The sequence below is a fragment of the Corythoichthys intestinalis genome, chromosome 17, assembly GCF_030265065.1.
Source record: "Corythoichthys intestinalis isolate RoL2023-P3 chromosome 17, ASM3026506v1, whole genome shotgun sequence".
NCBI classification, from domain to species: Eukaryota; Metazoa; Chordata; class Actinopteri; order Syngnathiformes; family Syngnathidae; genus Corythoichthys; species Corythoichthys intestinalis.
Genome location: NC_080411.1, coordinates 10,114,870 through 10,141,132, shown reverse-complemented (window position 1 = coordinate 10,141,132; position 26,263 = coordinate 10,114,870). Strand labels below are relative to the sequence as shown.

At 40.8% G+C, this 26,263-nt stretch overlaps 1 protein-coding gene across 3 annotated transcripts in view; it reads left to right on the top strand.

Moving 5' to 3' along the window:
* The window catches only part of arhgap24 (Rho GTPase activating protein 24), a 99,689-nt gene that overhangs the window by 37,803 nt on the left and 35,623 nt on the right, over nucleotides 1-26,263 (top strand). Inside the window, exon 1 of one of the 3 annotated variants that reach the window (XM_057819000.1) lies at nucleotides 25,012-25,223. The exons of the other annotated variants lie outside the window; for them this stretch is intronic. Within the exon in view, the coding sequence (XP_057674983.1) occupies nucleotides 25,034-25,223 (190 nt within the window). The 5' untranslated portion in view covers nucleotides 25,012-25,033. Of the gene's footprint in view, nucleotides 1-25,011; nucleotides 25,224-26,263 lie in introns of those variants that run through there. 3 annotated transcript variants of the gene reach the window in all.

The following is a 26,263-nucleotide window of genomic DNA, read 5'->3' as shown; positions in this document are numbered from 1 at the left end:
AGATGGGAGCAGAAAGCAGCGACGGATGTCCAACGGTTCCATGTTTATTCCATACTCTTTCAGCTTAGCAATTGCCAGTTGCGCCACTGTGTCACCTGGGCTAGGCGTCAGTTGTAATCCAGAAATGATGAGCTCATTTGCGCGTCGGCACTGGTCGAGATCGTCAGCCAAAATTTCCATCCTCTTGATGCGAACATCTCTTTCCTCGACCGCCTGCTTGAGTTTCTCGTTTTCAGCGCGAATTAACTGGAGCTCTCTGACGATTTCTTGATTCTGGTTTTGAATAAAGACAGTCAAGGAGACCTCCAACTTCTGTATGGAGGATTTTATTTCATCCAAGTCTCCAGGTTTCAAATTCTAAAGTTGGAGGGGTTTAGATCAGGGAATGTCATCATCAGTGTTGGGAATAACGGCGTTATTTTTTCAGTAACGGGTTAATCTAACAAATTATTTTTTCCGCCATTACAAAAATTGAAGAAACTACCAGCTGTAGCGAGTCTACTCTGCTCTGTTTATTTGTCATCCAAGACTTGGGGTGCGTTCAGGTTCATGGCAATGAAAATAGTAAACACACATAGCCTTCCTTTGCAAGAACGATGGAGTTGCCGTTTGATACGGTCATAATGTGCAGGTCCTGCACCCATCCGCAGCAAAACTGTACGTAGCTTTGTAGCGATTTGTAATTTCGGAATCGCTGATGAGTTTAGTAACATACACCAAACAATAAATACAGCAGAATGTCCATTTCGTGTAATTGTGGAAACCCGTCAACATCTTTACTCCTTTTGTCTTCGGCTTGCTCGTAAGGGTCAACATTGTTCACATCCTTAAGTTTGATCACATATCTGTTTTTCGCCTTAGTAACGAGTTTGTCTCTTTATCGAACTGGCAAGTTAAAGTTTCACGTCCCGCGAGCCAGACCTGCTTCCAATATGGCTGCGTTGTTGTCAAATCTCACGTGATCCCCATTCTGTGACGTAAACGCTCGAGCCTAATAGCGCACGTGTATTTGTTGTCAATAAAGTTTTTTTTTTTTTTTTTAAACAAACTTCAGAGCCGATGTTTTCGCACACAAACCGGAACAGCGTGTGCGGCAAACGCACACACGCAAAACAGATGCAGAGGGATATGATGGCAGAGCATTCAGAGGAAAATTTGTCCTTTACGAGGTGGAGATATAAACACTATTTCAAGTTGGTCGAAATTAAAGGAAAGAACGTGCATGTAAAGTGTAATTTATGTCCCAGGGCAAAGCTTTTGTCGACATCTGTGGTAAGCAATTCAAATCTGTTTATTTCTGTTGCACTTCAAGTGTAGGATAAATCTGTTGCTGGTGAGGTGCAATAGACATTACAAGGTTCTATAACACAACTACCTGTCTGTTCTTCTCTATTCAACTGACTCGAATACTGCTCAGAAAATTTCAAATTCTTTGACATACAACAACTTCTTTTTAAAGTAACGGAAAAAGTTACTTTCTCTGGTAACTAGTTACTTTTACTATAGAGTAATTCAGTTACTAACTCAGTTACTTTTTGGAAGAAGTAGTGAGTAACTATATTTTTTTAAAGTAACGTGCCCAACACTGGTCATCATTAATTGGATTAATTCTAGATTTTAAAATGTAGCGATTTTATTTACTGGTAATTTATAGGACACTCATTTGCCTGTCATTGACAGCTTTATGAATATCTAATAAATTTGTATATTCATAAAATATATATTCAAACTTGTACGACACCAAATGTTAATATTGATTTTTTTGGAACCACCAAAATTAGTTATTTTTCCTATAATGCTTTCAAAGATCAATTTTCATTTCTACTCTGTATGCTTCTTTGGTTAGTGAAGTGAAACTGCATGAGGCCACACCTAACGTCTTTAAAGGAAATGTGTGTTCAATGCTGTTCTGTGGAACTGCTGAGGATATTACTTAAAAGAAAAAAAAAAAAAGCTCTCATCTTTAGCCTAAATACAGTCTTTGCAGATGTTGATTAAATTTGTGGCCTCTTAATTTCATACCTTTCTGAAATATGACAGTTTTGCCTCGCACAGTACCACCTCGGCTCAACTCTACCCAGTTTTGACTTCAGGAAAGTATCGGTGCCGTGCAGTCTTTCATTAGGGCGAAGCTTAAAGTGTGTCCGCCGGTGGCTGCTTTGTGGCGGTGGAGGGGCTCTGGTGCCGTGGTATATTGAACATGTCAGTCAGAATGAAACAATAAACAAGACTGAGGTTGAGTGAGGTGCTATGAAATGCTACAAGTGACTTTAAAATGTCAGCGACCATATTATTGACACAACTCTATCCAGAAAAGTGACAGAAAAGACTTAAAAATGAAATTAGATTAATTAGTCTTCCTTTCTCACTAAAAAAAAATCTACAAACAGACGATGATGTCATACCCAGAATAAGCAGCAGCTATATGCAGTTTGCTAGCTTGCTAACTATAGCTTTTGTGACTGTTCTGTCATTCTGTCAACTTGCACTAACTATTGCAGCTCTAGAAAGCTAGACATTTTTATCAACTCTGGTTGTTACATCACAAGCGGAATTGCTGGGGAAAAAAGTGAGGTGTTCCCTGATGCATTGTTTTTGATGGAATGATTGTTTAAAAAAGACAGTAACAACAAAAACACAGATTTGATGACTGCCAAATTTGTTTTCTACACGTAAAATTATATTTGTGCCATCCAGAGGTGATTGCTCTAAGACTGCAAGCTCAGCTCAGCTTCTCTGAAAATGTAAAACAAATGAAAAAAAAAAAAAAAAATAATTGTTCTCAAGTAAGAGTAGCGTTACTTCAAAATAATATTACTCAAGTACAAGTAAAAGTAGTCATCTAAAAAGTGTACTCAAGTACAAGTAAAAAAGTATTTGGTGAAAAGAATTCTCAAGTAATGAGTAACATTGTGAGTAACTGTGTATGGTGTTTGATTTTTTATTTTATTTTTTAAACAATGGTATTTTTTTCTCAGCACAAAGTTATCTATATGAATTGTTGTTGTTATCCTGTACTATAACCTATTGCATAACCACATAAAGCGAAAAAAAAAAAGAGAAAATAATTTTTCATTCATTGAAAGAGCATGAGTGCCCTCTAGTGGAGGAAACTTTTCCTATTATGAAATTAAAAGCATCATATATCCATTTTTCCGTGGTCACTCTGTGCCAAATGAAAACTGGGACAGAGGTTAAAATCCGCGCTTTCAGGTCATGTTGACGGCGATGCTCTATGTCAAACACTTAATTTTTATAAGTGCTTTAAGGACGCCACGTGATTGAACAAGCCATGATTATAGAATGGCAAGCTTGAGCCTGATTGGTGTAATGGAGTCATGTGGTCATTGCTGAGACGTTTCATCGGTGAAACTGTTAGAGCAAAAAATAATAATAAATTAAATTCTAATATGAAGCATAGAGAGGAAAAATGTAACAGCTAGTGTAGCGGAGTTAGAGTAGTATTGCTTCACTAATCTACTCAGGTAAAAGTAAAAAGTATGGTTTAGTAAGACTACTTTTAGAAGTATATTTTTCTCAAAAAAATACTCAAGTATTAGAGTAAATGTAACACATTATTACCCACCTCTGCGAGGGAAGCATTTGAACGGAGACTTTCATAATCATAATTTTTTTTTTTTTTTTTTTTAATTGTTGTGGCTTGTGTTTGGAGACTTGACTTCTGGCACATGAGTTTCTTTCCCTTCCGAGCAGTGCTGAGCCGTCCACTGTCACACAGCATTCAGAGACAGGTACACTTTCAGCTACCCCTAATTGAAAGACCAGCATCCACCACTAGTGCAGTCATTTTCATTTTTGGACATGGTCACCATTTCATAACAACTTTAAGAACTAGGACGTGATTGTACCTGGTTTTAACAGTGGAAAATGCTCAAAAGCATCATTCCCATGTGTCATGTAATATTTTTGATGATTCGTTTTGCAATGCGTTCCCACTTTCAGTTCCTCCTCCCTCAGCAAACTACCAGAGCTGTTTACGCCATTCCAAATCCGGGAAAAATATGTCTTGTTATGAGGAGGTTGAATAAAGAAGTCTTAGAGAAGCGGGGACGAAAGGAAAAAGCACAACACATATATTCCACTGCTGTGCTGCTGCGCTGAACACAGAATTGGAAGTGATGAGGGCATATGCAGATGACTTTCCGAGGAAGGGAGAAAGTCATACAGAGATCTCTGTTGTCTCGCAGCCTGATGTCGCCTTAGGGCTGGAAACACTCAGCTTTGTATTTTCGTCTCTTTTAGCAAAGTTTCGGAAAAGTTTGGTAAATTCACCTGCACGCACTTGACGCTTTTGTCCCCGCTGTGCACATGCCTCTCATCTGTCCTCAACTTCTTCCCACATCTGGTTATGTGTTTAATCTTGTGCACAGTTCAAGGCAGGATAACGGGGTTCCCAAGAAGAAAATATTTAGACTACAACCCGAATGAAGTCTTGATCCCGTCGGTAACTGTCTGCAGGGCACCGGTGTAACTGTGACATTCTATTCGTGTTGGAACAAGCTGGCCAGATGTTAAGCTGAAGGGGAAAGACATTGTACAGAATTTTTTTACCTGTCCTGTTCAGCTGCTGAGACACGGAGAATAGGAATCCGAGTGGCCTTATGTTCTGAACATTTGTAATGTATTACATTGGAGTTTTATATACTCCCATTGTAGTTGTTCATTATGTTTTATCAATTAGGAGAAAGCAGCGAACAGGAAGGTGTTATGGGGGACAGAAAGCAAAGAAGCAGACAGATGAGGAGAAGAACAAACAACAAGAAATACATTATTACACGCCTATGTTACCTATGAACAAAGTGGTGCTATTGTCAGCTAATTTTTATTTACCATGTGGGGAGCCTGATAACCGAGGAGAAAGTGGAGGGATGGTGATTCAAAAGGAGGCGTGATTAGGCAGGGTGTAGCGTACATAATTCAGCAATGTGAGATGGATAACCTAGTATTAGGTAAATTAGCTGTAAATGTGAATATGTTGACATCCTATTCTATGCGACCTGATCGCTAATCCTGGCACTGACATTCTCGCTACCTGAGTGTGTACACTTGCACCCAGTTCTGCGTGAACCTACTGAGACACTTGAAGGTACTTCAGAAAAGTGGAAATGCTGTGCAGGGGGCTGCACTAACCGCTCCAGCCAATCAAGAGAGGGAGCGAGCATGACTCATCCCTTCTCCCGCAGTTCCGGCAAAGGGGCCACCGCCCCTAGGACCCAGGGCCGTCCCTCGGACCATCCGCGCCCCCTTTGATCAGACCTCAGGGAAGGAGTGAGGGGATGTGAAAGGCCCCCCCACGCCCGCCCACTGGACCCCCAGTCACCGCTGCAGCCCCTAAACTGACACGGCACACCATGGGACCTCCAAGGCCGACTAGCGACGGTCTCTCGGATCATCTGCGCCCCCATTGATCAGACCATAAGGAAGGGTTGAGGGATGCGCCACCGCCCCCAACCGACATGGCACACCATGGGACCTCCAAGGCCCACTAGAGACGGTCTCTCGGACCATCCGCGCCCCCATTGATCAGACCTCAGGGAAGGGATAAGGGGACGCACCACCGCCCCACACGCGCGTCTCACCCGTTCTCCCACAGTTCCGGCACTGCCCCTAGGACCCAGGGCCGTCTCTCATCCGCGCCCCATTTGATAAGACCTCAGGGAAGTGGTGAGGGGACATGCCACCTCCCACACGCCCACCCACCGGACCCCCAGTCACCGCCGCAACCCCTCAACTGACACAGCACACCATGGGACCTCCAAGGCCGACTAGAGACGGTCTCGGACCATCCGCGTCCCCATTGACCAGACTTCAGGGAAGGCATAAGTGACGCGCCACCGCCCCCCACCCACACGGCACACATTGGGACCTCCAAGGCCGACTAGAGACTGTCTCGGACCATCCGCGTCCCCACTGACCAGACTTCAGGGAAGGGATGAGGGGAGGCGCCACCGCCCCACCCTGCTCCCACCACTGCCCGCCTACCAGACCCCCACTCACCATTGCAACCCCTCCCAACTGACACGGCACACCGCGGGACCTCCACGGCCTACTAGGCCCAGGGCAGGAAAGGATCCCCGCCCTTGACGCTGGCGATCTGCATCTGGGCCGAAGGAGGGTGCCAGGGTAGAAAAGAGAGGGGAAGTCAGAAGCAGGAGAACACCATGAGGCCGGCGCGGGACCGGAGCCCCGATCCCCCCCACCCCCGCAACCGACAGCTAAGACCTTGAGGAGGCCCCGCCCTGGGAGTCCCGCCAAATAGAAAAGTGTGGTACCCACCTACCGCCCCATTAATATGGCTTCCAGGTCCATGACTGGCAGCTACTACCCAGCACCATGATGGGGTTGTCTGGAAAAGGTAGTACAATTTTCTGAGTTCTAAAGCTATAACAGGGGCAGACATCACCTATGTGCAAAGGAATTCCGCAACGACAGCGGTATGATGTTTTACACTCGACACTCAACTTCTCTCACCTTGTTATGTTGAAATCAATTGTCACTAAAGTATGTTAAGTGTTTTAAGCCTAAGCATTTTATACAGTCAACTATCTTTTGGATGCTGTTTTGATCCGCCAGCTTGGCTGGGCTTTGTGTCAAAAGTGAAATCAGTAGTACTGCGTCTCTGTGTGAGAGAAGCATGATTTAACCCGTCTTGGTGCACATACTGTATCTAAATCCCACATTGAAAGAGTCCGCTGATGTGCATCAGGCCAAGTAGTTTTATCTGGTTCATCCGTCTAGGAATGTCAGGTATCTGTGAGCTTGAGAAAACAAGAAGCAGCAGTAGTTTTTATCTCTCTTCTTAACTCTTTCAGTGCTATTAACCATGATAGACATCCAGTCATCATTCTGCTGTGATTTGAACTTAGTTTGTCACTAGTAGACGTCCAATCTATTAGAAATGGCTGCCAACCCTCTCAATTCAAATGAGTTGGACGTTTATCGCAGTCGATGGCAGCTAGTGAGTTGATAAGTAATAGCACTCACAGAGGGTTCCCAACAGCACTCTCACGCTTTGTTGCCATCGAAGTTTAAAAAAAGACTTTTTGAACACCAAATTATTTTTTATACAGAGAATAATCACAGTACATCCGAAACAAATGAATATAACAATATATTTGAAAGAAAAATCATGTTATTTTGCCTCATTCAAATCTTAATATCTGAACATTTAAATATGTAAAATCAAGTGCAATCACATTCGTAAATGAATGGCTTCTGGTTTTTGAAATGTAAATAAACCGATCTATTGTGATAAAACAACAAAATTGCAATAACTGCATTAACCATGAAAGTGAAGTCTAACTGTAACTGTAGTTTTGAAACAAATCTGAATAAGGAAAAACATTGCAATAAAATCATGCGAACTGGTAAAACATGAGAGTAGCTGAGATCTGTCATGACAGAACATCGCTTCAATGATATCTGGCGCCATCTAGCGTCGTGAATGGGTATAATGTCTAGACCGCAAATATAAGACGACCCCCTCTTTTTCAATCTTATTTCAATGCAAAAAACCACCGTCTTAAATTCGGGCCAATACGGGTATGTTGCAGCTCAGCTTACCTTACACTTTGACATGTTAGGAAACGTGTCACACCAGCGTTTGCTGGCTAATTGCCAAGTCACGGTTGGGAAAACTTGGTGTGACAGTGCTTGTTTTGTAAATTATCTCCACTATGAATAACATCTTTTTACCTGTTTTTTTTTTTTATTTCAAAGTTGATGGTTGAGGGAAAAAAATCAATTTGTCATCATTGAGCTGTTCTAACCAATATCCAAATCCTCGTTTAAAGACTATTGACCCCGTAAAAAGATGTGATTCATCAGCAAAGGAAGTCTTTCCTGCTGTGTTTGACGATAATAGTTCAAAAGTTTTGACTATGTCCGGTGTGAGTTCACTATGTCCCAAAGCCCCCCATCATTCCTTTCCCATTCCTCGTTCCATGAGAGACCTTTGTGGGGCGCGTTGCCGTGCGTAGGCGAGCAGTAAAATCTGTTTACAAGGAAAGGTTGGAAAGTTACAAGTCCCCTCAGAGTGTTGATTCCAACTTATAGGTCGGTCAAAGTAAGTAAGCATTTCCTAAAAGTTGTGGCTTGTGTTGGAGTGTTTCAGTAAAGGGGGTCATTAAGGTCGAGAGTGCCGTTTTGTGGACATATTTGGTACTGCAGCCTTTTGAGGCTGAAAAGCGTGCATGCATAACAGGATTTCTTGCATTTTTAATTAAGTTGCAGAAGACAATATATTCATAAGACTGGAAAATTTGACAAACTAAATGACTGAACTTGGTTTTCATGGGAGGTCAGAAGTGAACATGTTTATTTTCAGCAGCATCACAAGGTCTGATTTTTAGTTTTTAATCACGTTAGCAATTCTCCCTTGGTAATAAAATGTGTCCGGTTCAGAGTAATGGATTGAAGTCACGTTGGCGTAATCAGTCAAGCATATCAATCAGTGTTTGCCACAGACGTTTCAGTGTCACACCGTGAGTATGGGTGAATAAATAAGTCACTCTAAACAGCTCGTGCACCACCACTGAATTTTATTAACAGGGTTGGAAACACTCAAGTAAGCAAAAATTCATATTTTCTGACTAACTCTCCATACATGTATTATTCCTTGCCTACATCGCAGTATGTTGTGTCAAATCGTCCATAAGCTTTGTGCAGACTAATGTTTGACCTGATTAAAATTTGTCATCTGTGTGATTTATGATTTGATTGCAATCACTTTTGAAAATCAAAACGCTCTGCAAACGAGCAGATTTCACCTCTGTGAAGTTGCCAGCTCCCCCCATTCCCTCTTCAGACACAAATTCATAAAAACTACAAACTGCAATATCTGGACAAATTATGGTGAGTTCTATCAGGTCACTTCCTGTTGATTTGGGGACACTTGGGGACACGTTCTGTTGATATCAGGGCACTTCCTGTTGATTTAGGGCAGTGGTTCTTGACCTGGGTTCTATCGAACCCCAGGGGTTCGGTGAGTACGTCTAAGGTGAAGGTAAAGAAACGCAGAGCCCTATTTTCATATGCTGATTAAATCTAGGCAAATTGGCTTTTTAGACCATGTTTTGGACTGGTTTGCTCCCAATTTACAGGCTTAATCAATTTCTTTTGACTGCTAGACCTCGATCTGATGGGAGGAGGAACTGGTTTGCTCAGTGGAAGGTTGACTCGCACTTGGTATGAGGGAATACAACAGACAAATGGGCAGTGTGGGCTCAAATTTTGACCTGTTTATAAATGCTGTCAAAATGGGAAGAATTTTCTAAATAGTTAGCTCGCTAGCTTAAATATATTGGTTTTGATTTGGAAAAAAATTGCTTCATTATTTATTTCCAAAAGGTCCAGTGAATCCACATGTGGAACTTGTAGGGTTCGGTACCTTTACCAAGGTTAAGAACCACTGATTTAGGGAGATTAGGAGAACACGTCCTGTTGATATATCATTTCCTGATTATTTGGGGACGTTTCGGGGACACGTCGTGTTTCATGACTGTCAATGGCATGGGCATACATGCGTGCCAGTTGACTGTCAACGGGCTGTGATGGTACGTTTTTGGTCAAAAATCACAAGTTTTTCTGGCACTGAAAATCTACGAGGAATTTAGACGTACAGGGCCGTCAATGGAATTCACTTACTTGGGCGCCAATTGAATGTCAATGGGCTGTCATGGTAAATGCTCAAAAATCACAAGGACCTATGCTTTCCTTCCATTGAAAATGAATGGGGAATTTGGACGTACATGGCTGTCAATGGTATCCCATTAGAAATGAATGGGACAGTTTTTGGCGAATTATGGGGGAACCGTACGGTTTTGGCAAATTCTGTCGACAACTTTTACGCCTCTTACCGTCCTGGAATTATGATGTGTACTTTATGTGATTTGGTAAAAAATTGGAGTAACGTTTTGAAAGGTTTAAAAAAATTTTTTTTTTTTTTTTTTTTTCCTTTTTTCAAATAATCTGCGTTTATGGGCGAACGGAAAATTTCTGGGGGTCGTTCAAAAAATTCCCTGCGACACGCGGATATTCCAGTCATTTTGATATTTGATGTTTGGGCTGTGTGGCACGCCGAAGAAATGCCATTCAAAAAAAAAGGGAATTTATTGCCTTGCAAAGCCCCATCTAATCAATCGTCAATCGTTTGTGCTACGTTTGTACTTCTTTGTGCTCTAAAAGGTTTATGCTCCTATCGTTTTTAAGATATTTACATTTTTTTTCAGGGCTAGACAATACGGGAAATTAGCCACTGGCCCACATAAACAGGTCAGTTATTGATCCCAATAATCACAAAAAGAACAATTTGCTTGAATAACATGAATAACATTTATTTTTCTGAAGTAGATTTAATGAAAAGTGCAGCAAAACGGTGCAAAAACATGAATTTAGTGCAAACCTATTCCGATTCAATAATCACATCCATAATAATTCCATAATCACTTAAGGAGAGCCAACATTTTTTTCTTGGGATCTCCAGGGGGGAGGCGGGCCCGCGAGAGAGCCCCGTGCCTGGGCGAAGCGTTCCTTTCTTCCCCTTAGCTCCCTCTGGAAGTTTCCCCCGGCTCGGTTGTCGCGTGCCCACTAAGACACCTACTGGCAAACAACCAATCAGAGTGAAGTATTTAAATTTTCTAAATTAAATATTCCAATTTGATCCAGTCATTTTCAACACAAATTATTATTATTAAATGGTGTATCACATTAAAGCTGATTCAAAAAATAAGCATGGTCACATTTAACTCATTGGCTGATATTGACGGTGCTGGACGTCAAATCCATTTTGACTGGGAGGACTGGCAGCGATAGTTTGATCTGACTTATAGATAGATTTAAAGACAGACATAGAAAATATCAATAAAAATAGCTGCTAAAACGTATTTACAGTACAGTGTAACACAAAAGTGAGTACACCCCTCGCATTTCTGCAGATATTTAAGTATATCTTTTCATGGGACAACACTGACTAAATGACACTTTGACACAATGAAAAGTCGTCTGTGTGCAGCTTATCTAATAGAGTTAATTTATTTTCCCCTCAAAATACCTCAAAATATAGCCATTAATATCTAAACCCCTGGCAACAAAAGTGAGTACACCCCTTAGAAACTACGTACATCCCTAAATGTCCAAATTGAGTACTGCTTGTCATTTTCCCTCCAAAATGTCATGTGACTCGTTACAGGAGTGCTGTCAGCATTGCTTCAGAGATGGGGGGTCAGCCTGTTAGTGCTCAGACCATACGCACACTCTACATCAAATTGGTGTGCATGGCTGTCACCCCAGGAGGAAGCCTCTTCTGAAGACGGTACACAAAAAAGCTCGCAAACAGTTTGCTGAAGACATGTCAACAAAGCACATGGATTACTGGAACCATGTTCTATGGTCTGAGACGGGCGGGCTTTCTTGTGTACCGTCTTCAGAAGAGGCTTCCTCCTGGGGTGACAGCCATGCACACCAATTTGATGTAGAGGGATGTCCCCCCACCTGTTCAATCTCTGCAGCAATGCTGACAGCACTCCTGTAATGAGTCACATGACATTTTGGAGGGAAAATGACAAGCAGTACTCAATTAGGACATTTAGGGATGTACGTAGTTTTTAAGGGGTGTACTCACTTTTGTTGCCAGGGGTTTGGATATTAATTAGGGCTGTCAAACGATTAAAATTTTTAATCAAGTTAATCACAGCTTAAAAATTGATTAGTCGTAATTAATCGCAATTCAATCCATCTATAAAATATGCCATATTTTTCTGTAAATTATTGTTGGAATGGAAAGATAAGACAAGATGGATATATACATTCAACATACTTTACATAAGTACTGTATTTGTTTATTATAACAATAAATCAACAAGATGGCATTAACATTATTAACATTCTGTTAAAGCGATCCATGGATAGAAAGACTTGTAGTTCTTAAAAGATACATGTTAGTACAAGTTATAGAAATTTTATATTAAAACCCCTCTTAATGTGTTCGTTTTAATAAAATTTGTACAATTTTCAAACATAAAATAAACTAGTTGCTCGCCATTGTTGATGTCAATAATTACACAATGTTCATGGTGTTGAAACTCATAAAATCAGTCGCACCCAAACGCTAGCAGAGGGCGACAAAACACCAAAAAACACGTTACAAATGTGCTGTCATTTTAATCTGTTTGAGCAGGGCATGTGCGTTAAATGCGTCAAATATTTTAACGTGATTAATTTAAAAAATTAATTACCGGCCGTTAACGCGACAATTTTGACAGCCCTAATATTAATGGCAATATTTTCAGTTATTTTGAGGGGAAAATAAATTAACTCTATTATATAAGCTGCACACAGACTACTTTTCATTTTGTCAAAGTGTCATTTTGTGAGTGTTGTCCCATGAAAAGATTTACTTAGATATCTGCAGAAATGCGAGGGGTGTACTCACTTCGTGATACACTTCTATTCACATCATATAACTGGTTGTCTGAATCACCATTAAAACATGGTTACACCCCAGCAACGATGAAAAATTGTATGTACTGGTCTTGCCAGCATTCCTTGTCTTACAGTAAATTTATACCCTACCAATGCATATGCGTTTGCATACAGTACAAGCATGCACAAGCAGTACGGGAGTTCGCAGCTGCATGTGTTTGCAGGAAGACGGTGCGATGAAGTCATTTAATTAGTGCTCGCGTAGCATGTCGTAAATCGGGGAGGCTGAATATGAGCCAAGGTGACAAGTTGTGAAGTTGATTTTGGGGGTAGGATGTTTTCTCGCATGAAGTGTGTGTGGTGCACGGATGAAATTTACAAGCCTGCGTGCTGGTGGACGACTCAAGACATACTGTATCTGGCGGCAGCAGTCTTGTAGCATCAGCCGCTACTAATTAACAAAGCAGACGTGGCTTCTCGCTAACCTCATGTCACAACACATGTAATTACAGTAGACTCTTCTGCTGTCTTATTTATATACTCTCACTCATAACCTGTAATTCATTAAACTGCTTAAATAGATACCGTAAATTTCAGACTATAAGCTGCCACCCACCAAACTTGACAATAAAATTGTGTTTGTTCATAGATAAGCCCCATCGGACTATAAGCCACAGCTGTCCTCACTGAATTATGGGATATTTACACCAAATGATATTAACCAGTAACACTTTGACAGTGGCGTCATAAGACTGTCATAAGACCAAATGAACCACCATGAAGCGTTGAACTAATTAGCTGCAAAGCTTCATTGCTTCAAGAAGCTTCACTTGGCCATCGCCACTCCTTTGGGGGAGACAGTCAACCTCTCCTGCCACCTCTTGTCAACAATGTTGTCGTCCAACATGCCTCCTAGCATGCATTGCAGCGCTACACACGTAAATAACAATCAAAATTCGTGTTCCATGCTAATTATTTCTTCAGTTACTGTTCTAGTTGTTTCATAAATTGCTAGTTATGGTATTGGCAACACTTTATTTGACGGTGGCGCTGTAAGACTGTCACAAGACAATCATAATCATGACATGACACTGTCAGGAGCATTAATGGATGCTTATAACCTGTGCTGCAACGATTAATCGAGTATTTTATTAGAAAAAAAGATTCAAATTAAATTTAGCTGCTTCGAGTTTTCGTTTAATTCAAGTGGCTTTGTAATGGTTTATTTTGAAAGTGTTTGCACTTAGTTTTATTGATTTGGGGGATACACTGCCCTCTTGTCTGCCTTATTTCACATGGCTGAATCCAGCTGCTCCATGTTAAGACCAACATAAGCCAAGTTTTTGTTTGAGCCATTGTTTTTTTTTTTGAATGCATTCATAATTTAGTTTATATGTATATTTAGCCTTTTTTTGGGAATATGTGTCTGAACCATTTACTGAGAGCATTGTTAAGAAAAAAAAATGTTAGCATTTTTATAGCATGTTTGTAGCATTTAAGCTAGCCGAGTTTTGCTATATAAGTTAGCCAATTGTTCTTTTGTTGTAAATAGATCCGATTTTATTTATTTTTTTACCCAGTTTGAGGCTCAGCTCAGGTATTCTAATTTTTCGTGTTCCTCATCAGATTACTCGATTATTCGAACTAACTAGTTCATCAATTAATCGACTACTAAAATAATCGATAGCTGCAGCCCCACTTATAACAGATGTCATTTAGTGTCATCTGACAAATTATCTCACTTTTGAATGGATGGAAATGATCCGAGCTGGACATAAATGGAGGTAGTGACAAAATGTGGAGGATGACACTGCATGACATCTGTCATAACCATTCATTAATGCCCATGACAGTGTCATGTCATAATTACGACGGTCTTAGGACATTCTTATGACGCCGCTGTCAATAAGAGTGTTACCTATTAACCCCCCAAAAATCAACAAATAAGCCACACTGGACTATAAGCCGCACGATCCAAAATGAGGGGAAAAAGTAGTGTCTTGTAGTCCGAAAATTACGGTATATTATTATGCCTTCCTATTAGCGACTTTTTTATTGCTTGATTTGTTTGCAGAACAGAGGTTAGTGATTGGAACTGTTGAACATTTCTACTTATTTACATTTTTAATAGTATCCTTCCCAGAATGGAGGAGTTCGAGTATTTTGGGGTCTTGGTCGAGAGTGAGGGCACGAGAGGGGGATTCTTAAGTTTCTCTTGATTTTAGATTGAAAAAAAAATTATATGAAGTCGCTAATTGTTTGACTTGCTACCTGTTTGTTTTGCTAATTAACAGGCTCACACTTGCACATTATACACGGCACACGCATATGTGGTTGGTCTAGTCACATTTTTTGAGTCTGTTTCTCTAACACTTGAATGTTTACACCGACGGTATGTAAACTCACTGCATAAATATTTGGACGTCTCCCCGTTTCCGTTTTACGTCTGAGTGCCAACAGATTATTAATACCGCAGAGGAGGTTGTGTTTTTTTTTGTATTTGTTTGCTTTATACACAGTCTCCCTTTTGTTTATTTGTTTTTGACATTTCACTTCATTTCTAAGGGGAAATGTTTTGTTTGTTAGCATAGCATACCGGGCATGTTCTCAGTTTATTTGTCATGTAACGTTAGCATACCGTAAACTTATTTAGCCCGTTGCTCTTTTGTTTTTATTTAAATTGCCTGACAAGATGTCCATTTTTGGAGTTGGATTTTCTCTTCATTACGCATTTTTTGGCTGGTGCGACTTAAGGCTGAGTTATGCTTCTCCGTTGCGGTAATGGTGTAGCGACGATGGAACCCTAACGGCGTCAATGAGCATTCGAAGTTCTGCGGCAAGGGAACACGTTGCTCTGTGAATTCACCAGCAAGCCACTAGAGGGGTGTGGCGTTGTTTGTACGGTTTTGGGGACCTCTTGTCCTTTATTTTCTTCCAGTTAGACAATAATGCCAGCGGAAATGGAACACTTGGATGTGGTTCTTAAGCTCATCAACATTGAACAACAAATGTTGATCATACAAATGTTGAGGCGTAGGCAACACAGAAGACGGTTGCGGAGGTGGTCCGTCCGACCACTAAACCAGTTTAGGTTGAGAAGCGGCAAATTTACAACACTGGTTTGCCCACTGCATCTCGAAATGCACTTTCACTACTTCCGCATGTCAATGGACCGGCTTGATGACCCACTGCACCGTTTTCAGCCCTTGCTATTGCACCAGACAACGCACAGCAAAAGCACCGTCACATTCCGGAAGTGATGACTTCAACTACAAAGTTGTTCGAAATGGCCTGATGGCTTTCCTTCAGTCACTTCAAGGAACTGTGCCTGTAAAGAGTGCGGGCAGGCAGGTGGTGTGTGGACCCAAGGGAAGCGAGGCAAAAAGGCGGTGCAAAAGTAATTTAATTAAAGCTGACAGAAAAACAAAGTACAAACCAAAACTAAGGTGATCCCTAAAAACACAGTAGCAAACAAAACTCAGGTTACTAACATGAGGCTGGGTATCAAAAACTTACTGAGGGGAGCACAAGGGCTTGGAGAAAACTGACGAGAACAAATCCAGACGTGCACGTGGAAATTGACAATGACGCAACAAGGAGTGAAAAGAAACTAGGAGCTTATGTACACACGCAGACAAGGGGTAACGAGACAACGAGGAACAGATAGGTGACACAGGAGGGCGCAGATTGGAGGATACACTAGGAGCAGGAACAACAGGTGAAATCAATGGGCAATCACGGACACACTAGGAGGGAAACGACACAAAACCTAACAGTGCCATGGCAAAATGAAATGGCGTGCCGAGGCACTCTAAATCAGTGATGATGTATCAAGTGTGTAAACTGTCTGTTGGTGAAAATTAAACATCAAAACAACTCTTTTGACACCAAATTTGTGTTTTGTTCTTCATATACTTGAAGTTTAAATGTAAATACGCCACAGACTCACTGCAAACATATACAGTGGGGAGAACAAGTATTTGATATACTGCCAATGGGAAAACCCATTGGCAGTGTATCAAATACTTGTTCTTCCCACTGTATACAAAATAAATGATAAAGTGCACCAACCAAAAATATGATATAAAATGATAAAAAGCTGGCAATTTTTGGCCGGCTGGGTCACCGCTTCGTGTGGCCATTCGCTTCCGAACACACACATACTTGTCTCAGAGGTGCTTCCATTTTTTTATGCAATCGCTGACCTCCAGCTCCGTATTTGCAGCAATCTCCTTACACGAATTGCTTGCCATTTGACAATCTTTATAATGCCTTGCCGAAACATTGTACAGGTAGTCATACTTGCGGACCTCTTCTTTGATGATGCTCTCGTCAGCTTGGTCCATTTTTGAGTGTAGCCCAAGAATGTTTGTAAATGGCAGTGATTTCGCGCTGAACCGGAAACAAGAGTCTGAGGGGACCAATCGCAGTCCATTTGCGTACGTCACAACGCGTTGGCGTAACGTATAGTCGGGATTTTGTGGAGGTGCATGTCAGGCTATGGCAGAGGGTCATAAACAGTGTTGTCAGTAACGCATTAGTTAGTAACGCGTTACTGACAACGCAAATATCAGATTACAGTAACGCGTTAGTAACGCGTTACTGTAATCTGATTACTTTTTGCAGTAACGAGAAATTTAACGCATTCATTTTTCTACACCAGTAATCTGATTAAAGTTAGTTTCCTTAGTGTCTCTGCATTACTATTTTTTTCAGTGCCTCATAACGTATGTAGAATGAAGAATATTTTAGTCATGTATGAAAGCATTTTGAATAGAAAATGCTAAAATAAAAGTTTCCCAGTACGTGTTACCATGACAACCTCTTAGCTATTTCCTGTTTTGGTCCCGCGTCACATGTGTTGTGGGTCTGAAGGCGTGAGCCAGGCGGGTGGACATTTGAGCTGAGTGTTGAGACGTTGCGAGGGAATGTTGATTCGTGGATATCCATGAATGAAGGTGAGTATTTTTCCTTCATTCTGGAGGGTATCAGCAAAAGGTTGGACCCCCTACATGCGCGGCCGTTTCGTAGCTTTGCTGTAGCAATGACGGGCAGTCATCGCTCCAAGTTGCCAAGCTTTGTTTACTTCATATGCGTGTTGCACATTTATGCCGTGAGGCGATGTGTTCGTTTAGCATCTGTGGGATGTGTTGTAAGTCCCGATTGAGTGTAAAATGCTTAGTTGCTGCCACGTTTTGTGGCCAAATTGACCGCGTGTGCGTTGAGAGGAGTTCTTCCGGGTTATACACGCGCATCCGCGCCCGCCACCACCTTTGCAATTTTGTGCAGTCAGTTTGCATTGTTTTTACATTGGCTCTGATATGCTGTTAACCATAACCCAAAATTCAGAAGTTTTGACATTAGGCTTAATCTTAGAGTTAGCTGGGGTTTAATTGGTCGGTGGAGTTGATTTCAACAAATTCCAAGCAGTTTGTCAGATATTTGTTAGTTTCAGGGCTCCAGAGTGGCTAAGCTAGCGCGAAATTCTGATATTCCCCTTTAAATTCAATCATCAGAAAGTCAGTTACATGTGATGACATTTTTCTGTTGTCATTCTTATGTTGAGGCGGCAAAGGGAGAAAAATGGGTAAAAAGTAACTGATAGATTACTTTTAAAGTAACTTAGTTACTTTGATAATGAAGTAATCAGTAAAGTAAATCAGTAAAAATTACTTTTTTGAAGCGTAATCAGTAATCAGTCATTTTAAATTACTTTTTCAAGTCATCTGTGACAACACTGGTCGTAAATCGGGTCTGCCTTACGGCGTAGGTCCGCTGCATAAGCATAACTCAGCCTTTACACTGAGGTGCGACTTCTATACCAAAAAGTACAGTAAACAGTAGGAACTAGGAACATTGTTAATATTTCCGTAGTTGCAGTGCTGTAGTTGGTATTCTGACAAAATTACTGTGTGGTCAGTGTAAAAACAGCTCTTAAATCAACTCTGGTTTGTCTGTCGTCATCAATGAGTTAATGACAGAACCCTGGCATATGAAGGAAATTGGTATCTTTTAAGGTCTACAATTTGGTGGCGATCCAAATTGTGATTCCCCTTTCTTAGCGGAGGTCTGTGCCACACTATATTTCTCTTAAATGAGAACATCGCTGAAGGCCAGTGATGAAAAGGAGATTGAAAAAGGGATAAGTAGGTCATCAAGAAGTTCCTGCGAGAGCAAGAAAGTCCTGTTCTTACCCCTGCTTGGCCTACCAGTAGCAGAAGCAGCAGCTTCGGAAACCCTGCATGTCTGTATTTATAGAGCGCATTGGATGAGTCATTTGGCCAAGTGCCTGCTCTCGGTCTGCCAGACTTACAGGTCTCCACTTTGGGGAGGGCTGCTTGATTTACGACGTGACTCCCTCCCTGCAGCCCTCGTTCCCACCCTCCCCTTTCCCCGCACCGGCTTCCAGCCTCCCCGCCCCTTAAACTTCTCGCAGAGTCCTGCAACGTACGCCACCTTCGCTCATTCACTCCGTTCGCTGGACATTAATAAAGTTTCTAGGGAAGGAAAGGCTTCCTGAGGGGAAGGCAGACTAACCTCGGCTTGACCTCGCTTAGGCAAAGCGCTACAATGAAGTTTGTCTCACCGTTGAGGGTTGCGTGCAAATCCGGAGCTGTATGAAGACATCAAGTTGCAAGGAACGAAAGAGGGACAAGAGTCGAAGTCGGTGGAGACAGAAGGCAGTGGGTTCATTTATGGTCCGGGACAGGAACCGATGAAGAAGTGGAAGCGACAGCAGCGACAGGACTCGTCTATGTCTGCAGCCCATGGACCTTAACTGCAACCCAGGTCTGTCTCTTTGAGTTATGCCTGCAGACAGTTTTACATCCAGCTGGTACTGTTTTATTGCTCGTATAATTAGACTTTGGACTATTTAAAGTTAGAAGCAGACTGATGAACGGAAGGCGTCGTGTCATCTCTGAAGCTGGTTTTGCAGACTATATGGTGTTTTCACCTTTAATATCATTTTTGGATACTTTTCCTCCAGGTTATCAGTCATGTCTAGAAACGGTTTGACTTCTATAGCTTGTCTTCTTTGCAGCTTTGCATCTTACGATGCATCAGTTTTGTACTTGTCCCACCGGTATGGAATTGATCTCTCTGCAGCAGACATCTGCAAAGAGTGTACTGTGGAAATATTTCAATTGTCAGTGGGATTTCCTTTTCTGTGTAATACTGACAGTTCTGATACATTGAATTTATTATAGCAAGTGTCGTCATTAGACTTTTGCTGAAGAAAACCATGGCAACAGTACGGCAACAAAGCATGATTAACCTTTCTAGGTTGATAGTGTGGTGAAACACCAAGTCGTTAAGTATGGATCCCAACACAGACAAGGAAAGTGTGGCATTCGCAGAGTTTGGTTGATAGTAGGGTTTTTCCGATCATGTTTTTTTTGCTCCCGATCCGATCCCGATCGTTTTAATTGAGTATCTGCCGATCCCGATATTTCCCGATCGGATTGATATTTTTTGCTTCAATTCCAATCATTCCCGATCATTTTTCCCGATCATATACATTATGGCAATGCATTAAGAAAAAAATGAATAAAACGCAGATGAATATATACATTCAACATACAGTACATAAATACTGTATTTGTTTATTTTGACAATAAATCCTCAAGATTGCATTTACATTATTAACATTCTTTCTGTGAGAGGGATCCACGGATAGAAAGACTTGTAATTCTTAAAGGATAAATGTGACTTTGTATATTGTGACTAAATATTGCCATCTAGTATATTTGTTGAGTAAATGATACTGTAGCCATTCAACTGTTCTGCCTAAATGCATGATGGGAAGTGCAACCATGACTGTGCGTAGGGGCACCAATTGATATATCTTTGCGTTGGGAAATAACATATGGTGTTAAGAAAAAGATCAACTACTACCATTCTTCCCCACATTGCTTCCCACGGAGTTTCTAATTGCTGAGAGAGGGCTTTAGCCATTTAAAAAAGGGCTCCAAAGACTGCCAAAATTCACTCTACTCACTTTACGTTGCCTTTTAGCTGTATAAATAGGTAAACGGCGCCATTATAGATTGAATGCGACAATGCGTGAGTGGGTCGTGCAGCGCATGCGGTAATTGCGTTAAATATTTCGACGTGATTAATTTTTTAAAAATTAATTATCGCCGTTAACACGATAAAATTGATAGCCCTACATTGAGCCAAAACTAAAGACTCTAGATGAATGTAAGACATTTTGTCTGTAATGTTAAAGACAATTAGAAAACGATTTAATAAAAACAAATATGTATATATTAAAAAACGGCATGGCCGATATTTTTTTGCCAATTCCGATACTTTGAAAATGACGTGATCGGCCCCGAGATTGGGACATCTCTAGTACTTATGTACAGTATATTGAATGTATATAATGTATAATGTGTATATAAGTATAAGTATAGTGTGGTGAAACGGCAAGCCGTCAAATATGGATCCCAACACAGACAAGGAAAGTGTGTGGCATTCGCAGAGTTGTCACTAACGCGTTATTGTAATCTGATTACTTGCTTTCAGTAACGAGCAATCTAAAGCGTTCAGTTTTCCAAATCAGTAATCTGATTAAAGTTAGTTTCCTTAGTGTCTGTGCTCGTAATGTATAAAGAATGAAGAATATTGTAGTTATGTACGAAGAGCATTTTGAATAGAAAATGTTAGCAAGGTTCCCACTACGCCTTCGTTTCCATGGTAACCGCTCAGAGGTACTTCCTGTTTTGGTCACGAGTCGCGATAAGTGTTTCTGGACGCGTGAGGATCGCAGGTGCACCTTCGAACCGAGTGCACCCACAATTTGGAATGTTGATCTGTGTGCATCCATGAATGTACGTATTTTTCCTTCACTTCGGATGGTTCCAGCGATAGGTTGAAGCTGCTACATGCGTAGTCGTTCTGTAGTTTTGCCGTTTCAAAGACGGGCAGTCATCGGCGAGCATTGTTTATATCATGGGTAGTCAACTTCGGTCCTCAAGGGCCCCTATCCAGCTTGTTTTCCATGTCTCCCTCCTCCAATACACTCGACTCAAACAATCCGGATCGTTATCAGGCTCCTGCCGAGCTTACTGATGAGCTGATCATTTGATTCAGCTGTTTTAAAGGAAGGAGACATGGAAAACAAGCTGGATAGGGGCCCTTGAGGACTGGAGTGGGCTATCCCTGGTTTACATCATCTTCGTGTTGCACATTTATTCAATTTTTTTCATTTTAACACTTTATTACAGCTGCACGCATCATCTTACCTTCGGTTTGACCCTCCCCTCACCCAACCATGCCCTCTTTACACCCGCAAACCGGTTCACTTAGAAGCCCGGGCCTGGTTGCAGCCGCCTAAGTTCCGCCCCTGCAGCTGATGCTCCTGTGCCCTGCTCAAGGTCACCTGTTTTGGAGTCTGCCGTCCATTGAGTCTTGAGTTTTAGTTCATAAAATGTCGACTCACTAATGCTCACAGGTGATTTGTCTTAATACTTGGTTCCCCTTGACTCATCACTCATCCTACCCTGTCACATCCTCATCTGACCTATCTTTCCTCTTTCTTTCTAGAATATGTACCTTATTGTCCCAATTGGGGCTTTAGTACCTTGCTTAAAGGGAACCTCGGACCTAAAGACTTGTAGTCTCTACTAAGCCACAATTGTTCTCTTTTACTACAATATGTTATTGGAAACACATATATTATTGCCATTGATTTAAAAATCTATAATATTTTGTTTCGACCTACTGAGGGCGCCATTTACGTGCATAATTAACGCTGGGGGTGATGACGCGCATAATTAACGCTGGGGGTGATGACGCGGTTGGGCTGGACTGGGAGAATAGCTGTGCTAGCTAGCATGCGAAGCTAGTATGACGACTAGCATGATTATGTCACAATCTGCTGGTGGTCAGATTGTTTTGTTACAGATATGTGGGAGGAGTTCGAGTTCCCAGCGTCGTACCTGCATCCAGTCCCAGCTCATCAGCAGTGTCTTTAAACTGATCCTAGGCGGCTTGCCGAGATATTGACTTGTTGCCATTACACATTTCGTACATCCCATCATTGCCTTGTTTTTTTTTTTTTTTTATTTGTCTTCCTCTCACTCCGGTTTTGTCTCGTTTTTTTTTTTTTTTTTAATTCTGACCTGTTGTTACGGACCCTTTTTGTGTCTCCCTTTTCGCAATCACTTTTTTTTGTGTGTGTCCAATAAACCCTTTTACGCAATCCCTACGTTATTGTTGGTCTGCTTGCTGTCTGAAGTGAGCCGCGTTTTTTAATTCCGTGGTCAAGCCAGCCGCTCTTTCTTTTCAGTTGCGTTTCCCTTTCAGGTTCTACCGTACAGACAGACAACGCATGTGGGTTACGATTGCTTTATAAGGAAAATCATGACTTTAATGTCATGTGGAAGTATAGTTCTGTGGCCTATGTGCTTGCCTGCCGTGCGGGAAATGCGGGTTCGAATCCTGCTGGAGATCTTCACCTTGTTTTGTGAAATATCGACAACCCTGTCCTGCTCATCACTTTTCCACTCGGTTTCAAATGGGAAGGGCAGAACCGATGACATGTTTATGTAGCTAACGAGTGACACCGTGGAAATACGGTAGCGCCGCCCATTGACATCACCGTCCGGTGCACTGCGTCGTCAACAACAATGGCGACCTACTAGTTAAACTAATTTTTCAAATTTTATAAAAACAAAAATATTTAGAGAGGTTTGAATATCAATTTATTATAACTCATACTAACATTTATGTTAACAAGAACTACAAGTCTTTCCGTCCATGGTTCCGTGTAATTGGTTCAGCATCAATGTTTCCAAATATGTACTCTATATCTTATCTCATAGAGCAGGGGTTGGCTGAGAGAGCCATGAACACCACATATTTTTAAATGTAATTCTGTGAGAGCCATACAATATGTTAAAAACTAAAAATAATGTAAGTAAGTAATATGTAAAGTGTATAAAATAAGTAAAAAATAAGTAATGTTTGCAAGTGATGTAATTTCAAGACGTTTAAAGTACAATAAGTCTCTGAATTGTTTTTTAATAACATTGTTATGCTGTTGCTGATCAATGATGAGTTTTTATCACCATTACTGCGACTTCTGGTGCTGCATGGGTTTTCTGATGGCTTTGTTGTCTGGTTGATACTTGGTGGGGTTAAGCTTATTGCAGGTGTTGAGAAACTTATGCACGGATCACCATCAGTGCACACCAAAACAAGTTTATCCATCGGTAGATTTTTTTCTTTGTGAACTCAGTGAAGGACTTGAATAAATCCTCCCCTCTTGTTGTCCCTTGCATAGTCAAAACCTTGCAATCATGCTGAACTGGAATAAATGGCTTACGTCTGTTGACTCGTCCAAAGTTAGAGGAAAAAACGGTGTTGCATTTATGTCCTTATGTGCTGCTGAAAAGTACGATACTCCTCGTCTTTTTTTCTTTTTGCCATCTTCACAAAAGGGTTTCTAAAATTAGATGACAATGCGGAAAACGAAATTGAAAACGAACACTAAAATTACTGCGAACCAGCTTTCTGGTCACCAGTTGTAGTATATAGACTATGTGTCCCATGTTCACCCCGGGCTCACACAGCCATTGGCATGGGACTTGGGGGATCTAACGTAGCACATCTAGGTTGTTATTTGATGATATCAAGTGCGAAGTGCGCGAGTGTTGTCAGAGCATTAAAAAAAGTTAACATACAGCACAAAAGTCACGTCTGCTCATTACTGCACAACACCAGCGTATGGCCGGTGACCGTTGCTGTTTCGCGCAATGCCCAAAGGATTATGACGAAACTTTTTTTTTTTTTTTTTAAATGAAGATTTGTCTGCGAGCCAGATGCAGCCGTCAAAAAAGACAGATCTGGCTCGCGAGCCATTGGTTCCCTACCCCTGTCATAGAGGGTCTTCCGAACTTTTATGGTCCTGAAAGAATATCTAAACTCTGATTTTCCATTACAAGCTCAACGTAATTCTCAGTGCTCAATGGCACATACTGTAATCAGGCTTCACTTTAACACATTTACTTCCTTAAATTTTGATTTCAAGTCAATTGCGGAGCCTTAGGTTCTCTCCAAAATTCCAAACACTCTTTCGTGTGACATTTCTTTCCATGTCAGGGAACTGGACTCTGGTGTGCATCTTGAACATCAATGGGCTAAATGAACCGCCCTGGGGGCTTCCTGTGTTGCGTAGAGGTGGTGTGAGTTGTCTGCACAGTTGTTTGTGAAGTCTTTCATTTGGGTCTGTGGATTTTGCATTTTAAAATAACATAATGAGGAGTTGCTCATCACAGCAGTTTACAACTATAAGCTCCTAAACCGCACATTTGTAGTCCAAGTATGCAGCTTTAAGAAGAAATAAAAATGCATCCTAAGTATAAAAAAAGACGAGAGAGAGAGAGACAGACATCCAGCTGGCTGGTATGTCACTTTGCTCGAGGCAAGTCCATGCTGATATACAGTCCCTGACAAAAGTCTTTGTCTCATATCAATTTTGTAGAAACAATTGCTAATAACTAGGGCTGTCAAAATTATCGCGTTAACGCGCGGTAATTAATTTTTTAAATTAATCACGTTAAAATATTTGACGCAATTAACGCACATGTCCCGCTCAGAAAGTAGTCTGCCTTTTGGTAAGGTTTACAGCAAGGCTTTTTGCGCTGTCCAACAGCGAACTCTTGTGGTCGCTTTGCGACATGGTTTATTATTTTCTTCTTTTCTTCATTATGGCTGCACGACGTCTCGGGCTGATATAATGTTGTGCTTATATGATCCTTGGACAAGATTTGTCCGTAAGTATGGTTGTTGTAAAGAATGTACATATTATGTTAGTAAGCGAAATGTTTTTTTTTTTGTATGAGACGCTTTTTGTTTATGTTTAGTGAACCTGTATAGCGTGCTAAGCTAACGTTGTTGCTAATGCAATGCTGTGTACTTTTTTGTTGTTGTTTCACTACGGTCTAAAGAGGACAGTGGTTTGAGGCCATTTTATTAATAAATCAGATGAAAAAGGAAGGAGTCTGATTATTAAGGCGTCGTTCACTAGCTGTCTAGCTTTGGAAAAAGTAGACGCTTCGGAATGAGGACAGCATAGACAGATTTAAATGACAGTAGAGTGAAATGCCCACTACAGTCCTTATGTACCGTATGTTGAATGTATATATCCATCTTGTGTCTTATCTTTCCATTCCAACAATTTATTTTACAGAATATATATATAATTTACAGAAAAATATGGCATATTTTATAGATGGTTTGAATTGCGATTAATTGTGATTAATTACGATTAATTAATTTTTACGCTGTAATTAACTCGATTAAAAATTTTAATCGTTTGACAGCCCTACTAATAACCTGACTTTTAATTATTCAATTGGTTTCAGAAATGGCTCATATGAAAGCTAAGACCCTCCCAAATGATGTTGAATGTACAAAAATATTAGGGCTGTCAAACGATTAAAATTTTTAATCAAGTTAGTCACAGCTTAAAAATTAATCGTAATTAATCGCAATTCAAACCATCTATAAAATATGCCATATTTTTCTGTAAATTATTGTTGGAATGGAAAGATAAGACAAGACGGATATATACATTCAACATACTGTACATAAGTACTATATTTATTTATTATAACAATAAATCAACAAGATGGCATTAACATTAACATTCTGTTAAAGCGATCCATGGATAGAAAGACTTGTAGTTCTTAAAGGATAAATGTTAGTACAAGTTATAGAAATTTTTACATTAAAACCCCTCTTAATGTTTTCGTTTTAATAAAATTTGTAAAAATTTCAATCAAAAACTAGTAGCTCGCCATTGATGATGTCA